At 34.8% G+C, this 18150-nt stretch overlaps 2 protein-coding genes and 1 long non-coding RNA gene across 4 annotated transcripts in view; 1 reads left to right on the top strand and 2 right to left on the bottom strand.

Moving 5' to 3' along the window:
- arl6ip1 (ARL6 interacting reticulophagy regulator 1) overlaps positions 1–6860 on the top strand; it is a 20834-nt gene extending 13974 nt beyond the window's left edge. The window contains 3 exon segments of the mRNA NM_201112.1: positions 3214–3331; positions 4175–4259; positions 5937–6860. Of these exon segments, the coding sequence (NP_957406.1) occupies positions 3214–3331; positions 4175–4259; positions 5937–6055 (322 nt within the window). The 3' untranslated portion in view covers positions 6056–6860.
- The window catches only part of LOC147845656 (uncharacterized), a 191443-nt gene that overhangs the window by 303 nt on the left and 172990 nt on the right, over positions 1–18150 (bottom strand). Inside the window, exon 3 of the long non-coding RNA XR_015480954.1 lies at positions 1–473. This exon is cut by the window's left edge and continues 303 nt beyond it. This is a non-coding gene — a long non-coding RNA (uncharacterized LOC147845656). The remainder of the gene's footprint in view (positions 474–18150) is intronic.
- On the bottom strand, positions 6306–18150 carry si:dkey-66i24.9. 2 transcript variants are annotated; one of them, XM_087244687.1, is made up of 5 exons: positions 17843–18150; positions 13446–16366; positions 11251–11412; positions 9234–9429; positions 6306–9082 (listed from the first exon to the last, which is right to left on the bottom strand). In XM_087244687.1, the coding sequence occupies exons 2-5, from the start codon at positions 13563–13565 to the stop codon at positions 8970–8972; spliced, it is 591 nt and encodes a 196-aa protein (XP_087100813.1). In that variant the 5' UTR covers positions 13566–16366; positions 17843–18150; the 3' UTR covers positions 6306–8969. The 2 variants fall into 2 exon arrangements, with proteins under 2 accessions (XP_087100813.1, XP_087100812.1); XM_087244686.1 differs by lacking the exons at positions 6306–9082; positions 9234–9429; positions 11251–11412 and having other exon boundaries at positions 14221–16366.

Below are 18150 nucleotides of genomic sequence, written 5' to 3'. Positions count from 1 at the left end.
GAATATTTTTCCAAACACTTTTAGCTGCTAGAAGTTAGTCAGATCACGTTTATATGTTCTTCTTAATGCCAACTGTGCAAATAATCATCGATAAGATGCTTATGATAAGCCGTTGTTTGTTTACCTTCAAGCTTTGCGTGTGCCCATGAAACAGCCTGTGAGCGCCAGCACACGCACATATTATGAACATCTCGACATGCGAATATGATCCTGTGAAAGTTGTTTACAATATTGATCATCAAAAGAGTTTGTAATTTAGTCAAATGTTTACAAATACAAGCGCAGCCGTTTAAAGCTCATTTGTGGTGAATGATGTCAGAATTTACCAGTATTTTGGAATGGATGTGTGAATGCTCTTTTCCGGAAAAATTCCGTAACGTCCTCGCCTGTGTGAACAGCGCTTTTTTGTATATACCGGTAAAGTCGTTCCGTAAATTTTCCGGATATTTACCGGTATCACTGTGTGAAAGGGGCTATTGATTATCAACATAAACTTGGACTTGACAGATGTGCATGAATTTTACGCTCATGTCTTGCGTCTTTCATGCATCGAATTTTATTAAGATGCTGTGCAAAGTTACAAAAACTCACTAGCGCTCATTAATTGTCAATTCCAAATAGTGCTGCATGATATTGGAAAAATCTGTGATAAGAATTTTTTATATATTTTTTTTAAATATTACTATTACGAATACGTTTTCACAGGATAGTTGAATGGCACTGTTGGACGATTTTCTCGGGAATCTAACAGTATTCAGGTACAGAAATTGTATTGTCACAATGCAAAAAAATGCCTTTCTTTGCCTTTTCTAGTTAAAATATATTTTAAAAAACTATTAGAATTAGTAAAAATACTGTTTTGTTTAGAGTTTTTCCTTAAAACAGGCTAAATTATCTGCAAGTGGGGTTTGGATTAGAAACAAGACAAATTCTAAGTAAGAAAAAAAATCTAATAAATGATGTATAAATACAGTAATTAAATGCAGTTCTGTAGCACCTGTTCAGCTCCAATCCAGACTCAACATTGCATATCTTGTGATGTGACTATTTCGAAATCACACATTGAGAAATCGATGCTAAAACAATATATTGTGCTGCCCTAGTTCCAAAGCAATGGACCAATCGGATGAACTCTGGAAGGGCAAGTATTGTGAGCTTTTGTTTACAGGCGCTCAAGGTATAATGTCCAGATACCTTCGTGTGCTACGCTTTATTTTAAAACCATTCCTAAATGCTGTATCTCACATTTTTAGATGCAAAGATACGCTCTGTGTGAATGGCCCCTCACTTATGATATTTAAGATGCATATTCTTCTCAAATATTTAAGCATAATTGACTGAGCTAACAGACATCAGGCAACAACTATTTAGAGAGAAGCAAATTTGTCACCAATTCATATTGAAAGTAAACATTGCTTCGATACCCTCCGAAACACCTTGACTCTCTCCACAATTTATTAAAACTAATAAATAGAATTTGGGTTGCACAATATATTGTTTCACTTTCAACAATTATCCAAATTTTTTTATTGTACATATCTATGCTTGTAGATTGTTTGTCAGATTTTATGCTACTACAGAATCATCCTAATCAAACAAAAAACGTAACTTCTTTACAAATATGGATATTCAAGTCATCTGTTAAAATTGTTTTCATTTCGTAATATCGCAAAATAACTAAATGTCACAATGTTAGATTTTTCCAATATTGTGCACAACAAGGACGCACAAAAGAAAGCACACTGAACACTATACACAAATATGGGAGGAAGCTAAACTGCTTACTGCAGCTTTAACGAATGTTGGTCATTGTAAGCTTTAAATTACACCACAACCCTGTTTTTGTGTTGACACATGAATACCAGAAAAATAAGCTATGGGTTCAGTCTTTACAGTTTTTTTTTCCCCCCTTCTTTACTGCCACTAAGCAACCGCCATCTTGTTTGAATTTTTTTGACAGCTCCAAGTCAGTCAAGTGTTTCGCTGCTAGCATTCTAATTGAAGGATCTCAAAAGTGTGATTTAACTGATTCAGATAAGGTTTTGTTGCACATTCTCAATGGGGAAAATGTCCAAGCAACATCCCTCCCTCAGCACCACCATGTATCACCACATTTAAATGTACCCTTATGAAACCTGCAGAAACCTTGCTTGCAATATTGTCACAACATTGCGCAAGCTGAAATTATCTTGTATGCCACTCATTTTGCAGTATATTGTTATTATTCTTTATAAACTCTGCGTTATTATTGAATGAGCTACAGTTTAACAACATACAAAAAATAGTTATTGTGTAAAAAGCATATACCTTCCTGAATAGGTGTTTATTTTGAAAAAGTATTTACTTAAAAAAAAAAAAGTGATGTATAGTTGGAATGTGTGTAGCGTGAATGGAATTTGGATCCACTGTTTGATATCTTGTTACTGTCACATGATTTACCAGCAACCATTGTTTCACTTAACTGCCATTCATAAACTCTCACCCTTGGCCTTGTGGCATAATAAAGCGTCTATCAGATGAGCACTGCAGAATCTCAGTGGAAGTAAATGGGTCTTCTCTGTGCTTTTTGTTGAATCTTTTATGAGTACTGAGAGTTCAGACATTTTACATGTTGTTAGAACACATAGTAGGGAAAAAATGGTTTCCATGAAGAAACAATTTCTCCCAGCCCCCAACAACAAAAATTGAAATGTCTTGTTGTTTAAGATGCAATGAAATGCTTTGAAATGTGCATTTTTTAATTCAGTGTTTGATGCAATCACAACTGAAACATGAAGACAGGGTTTGAAATAGTAGCTCTTTCCCTTGAAAAACAAAACAACCAATAGTGTTTCATTTTGTTCTGCCAGTGAAAGCGGTTGAGCTCAACCTCATCAAATGAGTCGAGAAGGGGGTGGGTCATGTCAGATACTGGAGAGCATTTGACTGGACAAAAGATTTGATGTAAAACCTGAAGTATGCAGTAGTCAAGTTTGGAAATCTGGGCATAACTTCTAAATGTAAACTTTGTCACTGTTTTGGAGCACATTAGCTTATAGATATTCTGAAAGCTAACATATGGATACTAACATCTAAAAAAAAAACTTTTAATTTTGCAAAACATTTATTACTTGCTATTGTGGTGGTTAAATGTATATTAGATATTGTAATTAATTAGTTGTAGTTTGGGGAGGGTTTTGAGGAGTCTAATTATCTATTTTTTTTCCTGCACAGGACCACAGAACAGCAGCAGCGTTTTCATGAGATCTGTGGAAACCTTGTGAAGACTCAGCGCCGTGTGCTCGGCTGGTGGAAACGTCTGTTTGCCCTGAAGGAAGAAAAGCCAAAAATGGTATGCTGCTTTGACTTGTTGAACACCTTCATTGTTTTATGTCTAAAGAACTCACTAGTGACAAATACCACTCCCTGCGAGCTGCAATTTTTACACCACTGAGTCTGTTTATCACTGTTGCTCAGCAGTTGAAATAAACAAATGTAAGGCAGACCTAATTCATAACTTATACATAATTAATAATTTTGCCCTTAAGAGAACATATTTAAGGGCTTTGTCATTGTTGATGTCACAATATACATAGATTAAATGGTATTAATGAGAGCAGATGTGTAAGCAGCAGCCCTCATTATCTCTCATATATTCCTAAAACATTCACAAGCAAGCAAATGGACAAAATATTTTTGAGATTTAAAGTTAATGGTGATCAAAAGTGAAAATGCATTTTCTAATATTACAAAACCGTTGTTTCAAATGAAGGCTGTTCTTTTGAAGTTTGTTTACTAAAGACTCGTGTATCTGTTTCCAGGTGTGGTGTAGTAAATGAGGATTCAGCTTTATCACACAGATCATTTTAAAATGTCAAATGAAATGTTTTTTTTGTTACTGTAAAATGTTACCGTAATGCTGCATTTACTCTCTTTGTGTACGAATCAATATAACTTTTATTAAATGAGACTTCCAGAAAGTACCTCTCTTTGGGGTTTTATGCTGTTAATTGCTATGCTAAGAGCTTGACTTGGCTTGTGAATGTGAATTTATCACTTGACTTTATGAAAAGACTTAACTTTATGATAATACACACTTTTATGAGCTGAATGACAGAAGTAGGCAACTGAGAACTTGATGTCATTGTGAAAGTTTGGTCTTCCTCCATGTAACACTTGTTTTACTTCTCTGTAGTATTTCCTCTCTGTGATCAGCAGTCTTGTGGCTGTGGCCTGGATTGGACAACAAGTTCATAACCTCTTCCTCACCTACCTGATAGGTATGCTGTTTCGTAAAAACAATGCAAGTCTGTTACAGCAATGCATTGCTTATGTCCAGCTTGTTGCATTGCAAAAAAATAATTATTATTGTTTATTTATAATTATTAGATTTTAAGCTAGCAGAATATGTAATTATTTATGAATCTGACACAACTGTGCAAACTGTAGAAAAGTCATTGACCTCTTATCAAAGCTAGACACGTGCAAACACACTAGGCTGCGCAACAAAGAGGTCATTGTACTTGGCTCATGGAAATTCACAATTTCTATCCAGAAATATGTGCTGCCTCTTGCCCTCCCTGCAAACAGGATTTATTAAATCTCCCTGTACCAATTGGGGGAAACATTCAAGTGAGCTGAAGTCATTTTCCATTTGTTTTAAATCCTATTTATATTTTATCCTCGTTTGCCCTGCTTGCTTGTTTGTTAAAAAGAAAATAATCTTAAGACACTACGCTAGCCTAAACAAGAGTCTCTCTGCATCTATATATCGCTGGTTTCATGATGATTGGCATGATGGTGAGGTAAATGTAAATAAGTGTAAAAATGTGTTGCCTCTAAAAGGGGTAGTTCACCCAAAAAATAATACTTCTGTCATTTTACTCACCATTTACTTGTTTCAAAACTATTTGTTTCTTCTGTTTGAACACAAAGAAATGTAATGTATATTTTGAAGAATGCTGGTAGCTGTAATTTTTTTTTTCCTTTAAGTAACTTAACTTACCTTACCCAATGCTGTTACTGCTACTGCTGTAACTTAACTTACCCAATGCTGTTTTTTACCAAGGATCCTTAGCCTCAGCCTTTATTTACACAATCAATGCATGCATGATAAAGTATTGAGTAATTAAGTAAATTTAAGTTTTTTGAAATTCGATATGCAAAAAGACATCTGATACTCATTTGATACATTTCATTGTATCTTGTATGCAAATATAATCTTAACTATAGTCCTTTTTCATGGCTGCTGCATGGAGGGCGCCATAGCGACCAGCGTCTTCCGGTAAAATGCTAAAAACTTCCGCTTACAGCGAGTACAACTGGTAATTTGCGCTCCGAAAATGAGTTTCAATGACGTTTTTAATCGATAACTGTTTTTGTGACACACAACTTAGAAATGTGTCTGTTAAAGCCGTTATAATTTGTCACATGTGGTTCAAGCGCGTCAGAAATACGAGAAAAACGTTCTGCTAGTTCACGTGTCTGCCGTCAGAAATACTGTGTGTGTATTTCTGTGTGACACACACACACACACACAGAGAGGCCCCGAACACCATTCATAAATTTAAAAGAGTGAAGGGTGCCAACAACCAGCATTCTCCAAAAGATCTTCTGTTGTGTTCAACAGAGGAAACTCTGTTTTAAACCACATTAGGAAGTCAATAATGTGGTCATTTTCATTTTTAGTGATCTATCCATTTTACGAAAAAAGTAAAATGATGATAATACAAAATAGTGCAGTTTGAAACGAGCTTTTTTTGTCATTGTGATCAAGTAGTTAACGCTAAATACAGTCAAATGCTGTCTAAAACTATTTAAACTCATTGACTTTCAACCATAAAACAAAGAACAAATTGCTTTTGTAGTCCAAACTATGTTTGTAATATTACTGATTCTGTTTAGCATGCCCTGTTGCATGCCAGTTTACCAATTCATTTTCTGTTTTGTGTCCACAGTGAGTTTCCTTCTGCTGCTTCCTGGCCTCAACCAGCATGGCATCATCACCAAATATGCTGGCATGGCAAAGAGAGAAATCAACAAACTTCTTAAACAGAAGGAGAAGAAGAACGAGTAAAAGATAAAGCTCGAGTGAAAACAATTCAGAAGGCTGAAAATTCAGACAAATTTGAGTTTAATGTGGTCATCTTCCCTGCTTATCGTCAAATTTCCACAGACCAACGTAAAGCTTTTGCAGAAACTAAGCTGATAGTGATAAGTAACATCTAGAGAACAGCTTAAATGTATGCAGAGATCTCTTAAGGTTCACGTATAACTTTGTTTTTAGGTTTCAGTTTGAAGTATACATTTGTTTTCCATCAAAAGTGTTTTATTTTTTCAATGCTGAAATACTCATTTCAGCTCTTACAGTCATGTATATTTGCATGTCATAGCACATTTAATAAGTCTGTGCAAAATATAGAGCGCTTAATTTCTTTGAATCTGTTAAATTTGCAAGGCATCTGCCCAATATTTGCTTTAACCAATTAGATGCACAGAACACATCATCAGAAGTCATGAAATGTAGCCTTTTTGTCTATGAATGGCTTGGAAACATGCATTTCTGCACTGTTCTGAAAATTGCACTGGAAAACCTGAACTGGAGTGTTTGTGAAGGGGACGTTAGACCCATACTGCTGTACTAGTGCTGTGTGGACCCTCATTACTGTCCTCTAGCTCTAGCCATTTTCCAATTGAAAACCTCTCGTTGTGTGTGTGTGTGAGTGTGCGCGTGTGTGTGTATATATTTATACACGTTCATTTCCTCTCTGTTGTGTGTTCTATCAGCTTGTCTTAAGTTTGTTTTCTCTCCATGTCATTTTACCTGTCATTTTGTTTGTGTTCTTTAAAGCATTAAACTGATTTGAAACTAAATTTTGTAACCAAATCTGTGAAGTTATTAAAAACAATAGATGATAAATGTTTAAATATTAGAGGTGAAACTTTAAGGTTGTTTTAGCAAATAGCAAAGTACTATAATTTAAATAAAACAAAATGTAAATATTTAAATGAGCTTAAGGTTTCAGAAACATAATTATGAAAAAGCACATTTTCTAAATCTAATAACAGTATAGCTGATTTTCCTGACGTACCATCAGTAAGACATGTTGGAGAGCAAAATGTAAAAAATGTCCCTATCAAATTAAACTTGATCATTTTCAACAGCAGTAATTTAAAAAAAAAAATGCAATTATTGTCGTGTTTCGGCCTGTATTAAGTCAAATAGGGAAAATAAAGAAATTACTAAAGACAAAATTATCACAAATCAATCAGAATAGAGCCTTTATATTCAGTTTGTCAAACTAGTACAATGTTTCCTGCTTCCTCCTACAAGATTTAGTGGAGTAAAATGCACATTTTCTATAGTTTAGAAGTCATAAGTAGGCAGAACAACGCGTAGTAGTTTATCATGCAATGCATGATGCTGTTTACCTACCGAGTATGTTTATAATGGTCAGGCATATGGGTAACTGACAAATATTGTGACGCAAGTGGAAACGCAATATACAATGATGAGCTCAAATATTGACACAGGTGAGGTGAATATTATATTACCTCCTAACAATAGCACATGTTAAAGTGTGGGTAGGTGAGAGTAGCTATGTGTCCATCCACCTATTTCACATGCATTTTGGACAAGCACATGATAAAACAGTTGATGGAAACGGCAAGATGCGCATAAATGTTGAAAATTGAGTAGGATAAACTTTTTATGTGATGAGAAAAGATGCGCATAAACTATGATGGTAACACTTTTACCAAACAAATTCCAGTATGCACAATAAAAAAAAAGATTATGTGGTGATTAAAAAATGTGTGTGAATGGACAAACCAGCAGGCTGAACACATTGTAAAATATCTGAAATGTTGTTTTGGTCATTCTAAAATGCTAAAGAAATATCGGAAGTAATACATCAACATGCACTGAAGGATAATGGTACGTAGTGGAGGGATTGTGATGTTCAGGGTGTTGGGGACGAAAATATCACACTTGCTACCCACTAAACATTTTTAAGATCATAATGGTAATGGGGTTACCCAGAGGAAGGGTTGAAGACTGGGTTTCCATTTCCTACACTTTAGTATTTGAATTTCAAACATAGGATCTCAAGGCCTGGAAAGTGCTTAAACACACAGGTCCTTAAAAGTGCTTGAATTAAATTTAAAATTAAATGTGTTGATAGTGTTAGTTCAACATTTGTACTGTGCTGCTGTAAAAAAAAAAAATCTTAATTTATAAATCTTACACTTTAAATCCTGTACAAGAACTATGACTAGTAACGCAAATTTGATCAACATTTAAGAAACTGCTGCTTTTGAACGACAAACATCTCTGGAAAACCTACCCACATTTAAATTAAGTGTAAGTGAAATGTTAAGAATGGTAAGGACTTAAATGGCACGACACTTACTGGGGGTGTAAATTACAATGGTACTTGATTTCAAATGTTAGTCCTTGAATCTGCCCTTCATGAAAGTGGGAACCCTTTGAAGAACACAAGAGTTCAAGATGTTTCCCTGGTCCCCAAATTCACCAGATCTCACTCCAATTGAGAATCTGTGTGTGGGGTTTATTAACCCAACAAATCAACCTCAAAAATGTTCACCTCAATACTCGCAGAAATTGAAGCATCTGCTGTTAGTTTCTTGGTGCCAACTATGAAAGGACTATCTTCAGGGGTCTTGCCGGTGTTTGGGACTGTTTTAGAAACTTATGGAGGACCAACAGCATATTAGGTAAGTGGTCATATGTTGTGGCTCATTTGGTGTATAAATGATACTAAAATAAATTAAAATGACCCAAATTTAATTTTTATATAATTTATATAAATGTAACAAACCAATTATTTGCTCATGCTTATTTTAAATGTTTTTTTTTTCTCCACAGAGACCTAATTTTGAAGGTTCGTTTGTAATATTTGATTGCTAACCAGCATATTTATTGACTTATCTATTGATGGTTTACTGGTCTCATGTTGCAGTTGAGCTGTTCAGTACAAACGTAACGAGTCGTGATGTGTGTCCCAGCGTCGAGCTTCCCACAAAACACTCTCGCCAGACTGTCTTCTGGGTCTCCCAGGCCCAGCTGCAGCCTCCTCCTGTCCTGTAGCCCAAAATAGCAAAATGGTTCTTTGCATGGACACTTACGAGAGTGGCTGGCAATACTGCACCACACAAACATCATCTGCTTCTATGGAAGTGTTAGTAGCTGAAAGCCTCTTTGTGTGCATATCATTTGCAGTGAACTGAAGTACCTGTGATAATGTTATGGCTGTGCCAATAGACTGGCCGTCCACTGGTGTCTTCATTTGTTTGGTATCTGCTGCAGTGTGCTGTGTGATATGTGCTCTGGTATGGTGTGGGCTCAGTGGGGTTGGTGACTTCTTTCATCACAAAGCCCTGGCGGTTCTGTGTTCTGTTCCGTAGCCCTGCTTGATGTAGGACGTAATGCTGTGTACAACACAAAAATAATTCTGTTAAGCAGTCAATTTGTTTTAAGGCAGTTTTAAAGGTGAAGTATGTGCAGTGTGTGCTACTAATGCCACCTAGAGGAAATACAGAATACTTTTTCCACTTGAACCAGAAGTTGCTACAGACTTGACTGCAGTATTGTGACATATTTCTAACTGAAACTGATTATTGGATTAGGGACAGGGTTTTATTTCAGTGCTCCTCCTCTCCATCTTACAGATTTACCAAACTATTGGTGGATTGATAGTTGCAACCAAATCACCCAAAACTATATTATCAGATAATTCCATTGAGGAGCAGATGCAAATTGGCTCGTTTTAGTTGCAGACCAACAATTCTTTGTTTTACCAGTGAATTAACTTGCATGAACTGCTGAAATCATTATAATTTACTCAATCCTTTTCCTTTTTCCAAACCTATTACACTGTCTTTTCTCAAATATGAAAGAAGATATTTTGAAGAATGCTGCAAACCTGTAAGCATTAATGTTTATCCTATTTGTTTTTCCCATTCAATGGTTACAGGTTTTTAGCCTTCCTCAAAATCTTTCTTGTTTAAGAGAAGGAAGGTTTGAAACAAATTGAAAGTGTGTGATTTTTTTTTTTATTTGGTAAATTATCTTTTTAAGTGTAGCAGTGTTGGCTAAAAAAAATAAAGTGTCCATATTGATTTCAAGATGACTTAAGCATATTCCTATCATGATCCAATATTTTACTATTTTATATGGAACATAACATCATTTGGAAAATCTGTCGGGAAGCGTTTGATTTAAACATTACCATCAAATTCATCACTATGGCACCGCGAGTGTTTATCCTTGCTTTACTCTGTTGTCAATCTCTGTATTTTGAAAAGCCTTCAATTTTTTTTGGCTTGCGCTTTAACTCGTATTGATTGCATCACTCGTATTTCACAACTAAACCCCTTCTGGCTCAGCCAGCTTCAGTACATTAGCCACGCCCCAAACTGTCACAACTGGTTGAATTGAAAAATGACCAAGAGATTAGAGCTGATTGTTATCAATGTTTTGATGAGGGTCAATGTTTAATACCTTTTAGAAAATAAACTAAAAGAAGGTACAGGCTGACCATGCAGATGCTGGCAATTTATGTCCACATGGAAACTGCGCATGGAAAAATCCACATTTTTTTATATCAACATTCATTTTCTTTATGTACTTTTTATATGTGTAAATGTAAATGTAGGTTTTATATCAATTGCAGTATTATTAAATGTCTTTAGTGGATGTATTATATAAGAGTGATTGTAGTTTTGTTTACCAACCAAGTAATTCTAACTGGATTTGGCCCTAAAACTTTCCTTGATCATAAACCTATATATATATATATATATATATATATATATATATATATATATATATATATATATATATATATATATATATATATATATATATATTTTTTTTTTTTTTTTTTATGAGTTAGGTTTTAAGCTCATACACTCTTAAAATTATTCTGCATAATTCTGCAGATTGTTACAAAATTCTGTGCAGGAATGGCAAAAAAGGTCTGTAGATTCTGTCCTTAGTAATATGTAAAAACTTTTACTGAAGTGATAACATTTTATTTTACATCATGGGAGCAGCAGCTAAAAATTAGGGTTCGTTAACAATTTTTCCAAGATGCCTGAACAATGGTTATCACTTCCATTGGTTTCCTTTGCGTTGAAATTAAACTTTAATTGCATGATGGATTTCAATAAGATTTTTTGATATTAAACATGGCATATTTACACACTCAGTAGGTTCTAGTTTGAGATGTGCTTTGAGTAAACACTTACTGGTATGATCTCTTTTGGGCCATATTCATCTCTGGAGTGTGTCTGTCCTTGTGTCACAGGGATGTTTTTGAGGTCCAGCTTTCCATTATGCTGAGAGGGATAACATGGATTTCGGTGTGGAAAGATCAGTGCTTGACCATCATGTCCTCTTTTAGAAAAAGTCTTGAAGGAGGAGAATTAACACAGAAGGTACTGTGACCAAAATTATACATTTAGTATAAATATTCAATAGGCTTTTTAGTTTATGTAAATCTATTACTGTAGTTCACCCCCAAAAGTACTATTTTCCTGACATAAACCAACCCTGAGAATACAACCACACAGAAAATCAACCAGATAAAAAATCTGACAAAATAAAAGTACAAAACTACATATTTGATGGCTTTAATGAGATAAAGAACTACAAATACTATGAGGCATTCTACAAAAACAACAGAAAAATATCCATTTTAAAATGCTGTTGACTTATCTGCAGAAACGACGATATTTTACATCATTACCGTTACACCATTGGTAATGCCTCATTACCAATGGGGGGCATGTCCCCTCCCGTCCAAGGGTTGTCCCCCCCTCCAAAAAAAATAAAAAAATAAAATAAAAACTCTCAATTGTGAAAAATAAATGTGTATATATATATAGCTAAAATATTTGTCTAAGTAGAAAGAAAACCGCATTTATCATTTAAAATGCATTTAGAAACAATTGAGTTCCCCCTCCCCTACCTCAGAGTGGTTTGGTCCACTGAATGATTTCCCTCATTCGGCTACTCACACGCACACACACGTACACATACACGTCAGGTGTGTGGCTGCTGCTGCGGATTTTATTTACTTTAAATAAAGCGATTCTCCTCGATGTAGTTAATACAGACTCATGCACTGTTTCATTTGTGACGACTTGGCATAATGTTACCTTAACATTAACGACCACAATTAGCATAATATTTTTAGTTGTGTATTTGCTAAATGAGCACTGTGCTACACTGAGCACACTAACCCCACTGTATTTTTGTATAATCCGTTGCTATTCTGTTTTAAGTGACTCAATTAATTTGAAATTAAAATGTTAACCTTTTTTAATTCTTTGTTTTTATTGTTGTGATTATTTTCATGATAGTTTTGCATTCTTTATGTAAAGCACTTTGAATTGCCATTGTGTAAAATGTGCTACAGTATAAATAAACGTGCCTGGCAGTGTCATGTATTGGATAAAATGACAGAAAAAAATGGACATAAGATAATTTTTCAGTGCAGCTAAACGCCAAGTACAAAAAGTTCACATATTAAGCAATTTGGCTTTCAGAATGAGTGCTTATGAAAATACTAATGTCACAATATTAATCACAGGCAAGGGAGAAAGAGATGATTGAGGAACAGGCAGAGCAGGGTCAGTCAGATGTACAGTGTCAGGTAAAGGTGTTGTGGTTTATTGAAGGAATAATGACAATTCTTTTGGGGTGAACAATTTTTTTTAATGTTTTTGGAGTTGTGGCCGTTTAGCAGATTTCACTGGCTCACTGATTTACAGCATGATCTGTCATTTTAACGCTTTTAAAGTTAGTTATTATGAGTATGGAAAATGTCTTTCTGCATTTATTCTGTTTCAGGAGTCAGTCAGTTGACTGTGAACAACACAACAAACAAATGCAATAAATAGTTTTGAAAAAAAATTTGCTGTCATTGAACCTGAGAAAAACTTTGAAAGCAACCATAATGACATAATCTCCATGCTATAATAATAATGATGATGAAACCATTTTTAACTGTGTGGACATATCTTTAATAGTACAATTCGGCTGTATAATTTGTGTCCCCTTTAAAAAAATGCTCAAAGAAATTTTATAGTTATTGTCCCCCCCTACTGTTAAATCAGATTTACGCCCCTGCTAACTGCAACACTGATTAGTGTCATTTTCTGTACTACACCATCATGGGTAATGTAGTTTTTCAGAAGGAATTTTAATAATACCTTTGAGTTTAAACATAAGTTAATAATAATTATTGCAAATATATAAATTTAACAAAAAGATATACTGTCGGAGCTCACAACATTCATATTTGTATTCATATAAAGGTCTTTAATATTTTTATGACAAAAGAAAAACAACAAAAATGTCAAAGAGAAGTAAAACGACTGATTATTCAACAAATGTTGCAACAGAAAACAGCAACTATGCCATGTAAACCTGCGTTTACCTCCGTATGTGTTGTAGAGTAAAAGCATGTGTTGCGGTCGCCGAGAGTCAGGGTGCTCCGGTGCATTGGCCGCTCGCCTCTTCCGCGCGGTCTGCACAGGCGCTCTTCGCTCGAAGTCATTTGCAGATTACTTTCATCATAGAACAAACAAAGACTGTCTACACACGAACAAAATCCAGAAAACGACAGTAATCTATATGTTCCCCTGCTGTTTTGTCACTGTGAACCAGTCGTTTCTTGTTGATATTGGTGACACGTTGTTATTAGCAACGCCCAAACAAAAGAAAGATGATATTTAAATATCAATACTTTTAAATGTCTAACTTGGGTTTCAAAACAGCAGACGTTATAAAAGGGCTATGAAGTTATGAGAAAATTCTTTGGAGGGAAATTATTAACCATAATTTAGTGGAACTGCATGGTTATGCCCCCCCCCCCCCCCCCCCCCCCCACAAATGTACACCCTTTAGCTACATTACATCCTATAACTAATAATACGTAATATTATATATGATTATTTTGTTAATTATACATATATTAGTGGATATAACATGTTTTGAGAACTGTCTGAGAATTGTTTGTTTATGAATTTGGTGTAAAATTACTAAATTTGCAACTTTCTACTAAATACTCTTAAAGAGGTCAACAGACAGATTGCAGTTAACATTCAAGCCATTCTGCATAAAACAGAGAGCAGTAACTGGTTTCAGTCACTACTGCAACGTTGTGTTGCTGGATTCAGTGACCCTGCTGTATTTGTAGACAAACGAGACAGTTGGAATAAAAAAAAAACTTTATTATTGATATAATCATCAAAAAAATTTACTCCATAAACAAAACAAAACATTGCAAAGTTCCAAAGTTAAAATGGCCATATTTCCTTTTACATACTCGTTCATAACCACAGTACAAGTAAATTACAGAACACCATTAACAAAACAGTACAACCATTATCAATTGAAAATACATATTGATGTACGTACATTTGTTTATTTTCTTATTTTCATTCACTCGTTCTCCTTCAGCTTAGTCCCTTTACTCATGAGGGGTCACCACAGCGGAATGAACAGTCAACTTATCCAGCATATTTTTTAGACAGTAACCTCAACACTGAACCAGGGGGTATTCCAGAAAGCAATTTACATGATTCACCTAGATAAGTTTAAGGATATGTCATCAGGACCAAGTTTTTTTTTTTTTTTGTTTTTTTTTTTCAAAAGTAATCCAGTGGGACGTAGATCTTGGAAACGGGTTTTTCAAAAATAACAGAGGGATTCTGAATTAAGATCAGACCATGTAATCCAATCTTACATTTGATTTAGATCATACCTGCCCTTTGGGTCACTCAACTTTGAACTCAGATTGGGATCTATTTGATCAAAAAAAAAAAATACAGGATTATCCTGATTACATCAGAAGGGTGGATTCAGTTGTAATTTTTAATTTTATTTGGTTTTAAAAAACAAATTGTTGTATTTTTTAAGTGAAATGCTCACAAACTTTTTGGTTGCTGATGATATATGAATTCCTTCATATTTAAAGCCTATATGAAGCAAGTTACATCTAATAAGATATGGTAAACAACAAATTAATATGAAAGCAGTACTGCATAAGAACGAACTAAAAAAATGTCGAAAGTTTGTTAATAGCAGCGTTTCCGTTTCTTACCATTAAAACAAACAATGGCTGTTTGTGAGCACTGGTATTTTGCCTACCTGTTGTTCTTTGCTAAGCCAGTAGGCTACACTGTTGGTTCCATTTGAGCCTCTGGAAAACAGGATTTGGTAATCCTGATGTTTGGTATTTGGATCACAGTGAGCCAACCCAATGTTCCTTTAAAAACTGTCATAAAAGCAAGATAGATCAGTTAATCCTGGATAGCAAAAGATGGGACTTCCAAATCCTGACCAATTTGATCCAAATTTAATTTCTTGAAAAACTGGGCCCTGATAACCTTTAGCGTTTGGATTTTGGAATCTTTTTCTCAGGTAAAACAGCTTGCGCATCTTGATGGCAATTTAATTTGTGCCTCCTAAAGGTTCCATCATGAGAGAACTTCTTCCCACACTGAGAGCAGGTGAATGGCTTTTCTCCAGTGTGAACTCTCATGTGCATTTTAAGGGTTTGAAGGGTGGCAAACATCCTTCCACACTGCGCACACGTCCCTTTATCGTGACTCACCATATGTTTATCAAGCCGTCTTTTACACGTGAAAACCTGTCCACACTTAGAGCAGGTAAATGTGTTTTTCTTTTTGTGCGAAACTCCTGTAGCATTCACTGCTCCAGCCTTTCCTAACTGCAAGAATCTCTTTTTACAAGCGGCACAATCACAATACTTCTCTTGAGCATGAGTGTTGAGGTGAGTCTTTAGGTATGATGCTTTAGCAAATGTTTTAGGGCATTGATCACATTTATACTGCAGCACTTCAGAATGATGACGCAGCAGATGATACTTGAGGCTGTTGCTCCATCTGAAAGTCTCATCACACTGATGGCACGTGTAGGGCTCTTCTTTGGTGTGAACTCTCATGTGAATGTCCAGCTGAGTTTTATAGATGAAACTCTTTTCACAAAGAGAGCAGCTGAAAATGTTGTTAGTGTGGATTTGCATGTGTTGATCATATTTGGATTTATACACGTAAGTCTTCCCACATTGGTTGCATGTGAACTGGCCCGTTCTACTGTGGTTTTCTGAGGGTTTGTCACTTGTCACTTGCTTGGTCGGGTTTCTTGTACGTGCGAGAGTGTTTCCACATTGAGGCCTTTTTGTTCTTTGAGCGCTGCTTTGTGAGGAAGTGTCTTCAGTTTGGGAAGAAGACAATGATTGTTCTTCTTTTATGGCATCTTGAAAACTCTGGGGCTGATATTTCTCCTCCACTTCATTCTCATCTTGGACTTCCTCTTTCACTTTTATCACTCCTAAAATGACAATATTAATGCGAGGATTAAATCTGCTGAGAGGACTGGAAAGTGAACGAATATAATAGAGCCTCGGTGAAAATTACAATGCATAGCAAAGTTCTTTAAAAAATCTGCTTTAATTTTATATTATCTACAGTGAATTTCAACAGTAACTATTAAGCCACTGAATCCAATGAGCATACGAAAGTTTCTACAACATTACATTTTTTATTTATAATACCATTCTATCAAATAGTCCAAATCATACATTTCCCCAAGTCTATTTTTTGTTGTTGCTAAAAAAAAAAAAGCCAAATATAAATAGTTATGAAAGCCAAATTATTAAATGCCAATGCTGCACGTCTAGTTGAACGGACAATATTCACTTGAAGCAGAGTTACAATGCTGAAAAATTAATAAAGAGCTATTATGGCATTTAGAAGACAGAAGAATCCTTTGCAAGTTGTTCCAGATTTTAATTCCAGATTTTAAAGAGTAGCTCATCAATGACTGAAGCCACAAAAATTAGAGGGTCAATTAAATGGCATAACATATATTTTCGGCCGATAATTTTTTTTTGGTGGCCAAAAAATCAGTGCATCTCTAATATCAACACACTTTCAGATTCCCAGTGTTGCACATTTCTGCTGTATGATTGGCTCTTACATCAATATAGATTTTAAAAGTCCAGATCTTATCATTGTTATTGACATAATTTTATTGTGATTCGATATAATATTGTTTAGTTGTTACCATAAACTGGCAAATTTCTGTTATCTGAAAATATATAATAATGTTGTTTGTTGATTTTGAACCCTTTAAATGCAAGCTTAAATTAACGTATGACTGAAAATCTATTAACATTTAGCTCGCTGAATGCATCATTCACTGGCTGTTTAATAACAGAACACTATTGATACAAGATCATATGAATCGGTTCACTGCTAAACAAAAGAAATCATCCTTTTAAAACAAAATCTTCATTTAAAATCATATCATCAACTTGAAAAAAGGACCCAAGTTTGGTTATCCACCACTGAACAATTTTACTCCATACATGACGATACTAATATATCTTAAACTGGACTATATTGGAGATTATTTGACCATATAAGATTGGAGATTTCAAATGAAAAATGTTGACATGAGTCTCAAAGGATATTAAGGTACATTTAATCTGGAGATAAAGGCACAAACATTGGAATAAATATATTCCTTAAGACATCTGTTCTATGCAAGTGCAGTAAATAACAAAGAATATATATAACGTTATATAGTCTGTTATGTTTAATTTCACTAAGCTGAAATGTTACCTAGAAAACAGTGTTTGACCACCGTCTACAAACAAATGAACGTACATTTCCTAAAAAACATTCACAAAAACGTGTAGTAAACAAAGACAAAGCTTAATTTATGGATTCCTCTGGTTGATTTTGTGCAAAGTTAGCCAGTATTAACAAATTATAATCAAATAAACTATGAATGGAAACTAACCTGCATGTTTTTCATCGTTTATGCAACATGGTTGAAGATAACACGCTTCCTCCTCCTCTTCTTCCTTCTTCACAAAAGCCATCTTTAACAGTTACAGTAGCAGATCTTACGTTTGTAGTTACTCGTGGATATATTAACGTTATATACACGCTATTTTTAGTTTTAGTCCTTATCTGTATCTTTCTGGTTTAAGATAAACCTGTCGGTGTAGGTAAAACAACAGGTATTACAAAGTTTACGTTACAAAATAATCAAAATATACATGAAGTCAAACAAACCGCGCGCACGTACTCCCTTTTCTTCTGTGT

This window comes from Danio rerio, chromosome 3 (genome assembly GCF_052040795.2).
Source record: "Danio rerio strain M-AB ecotype USA chromosome 3, GRCz13ab, whole genome shotgun sequence".
Lineage (NCBI taxonomy): Eukaryota > Metazoa > Chordata > Actinopteri > Cypriniformes > Danionidae > Danio > Danio rerio.
This window is presented reverse-complemented; position numbering and strand designations above follow the sequence as displayed.

What these genes read in the sequence shown, in the direction of transcription:
- si:dkey-66i24.9 (XM_087244686.1), bottom strand. Translation starts at nt 17,924, where the DNA reads ATGGCTTTTGTGAAGAAGGAAGAAGAGGAGGAGGAAGCGTGTTATCTT. An exon ending in AAACGATGAAAAACATGCAG is followed by an intron (nt 16,367 to 17,842) that starts GTTAGTTTCCAT and finishes TTGTCATTTTAG; the next exon opens with GAGTGATAAAAGTGAAAGAG.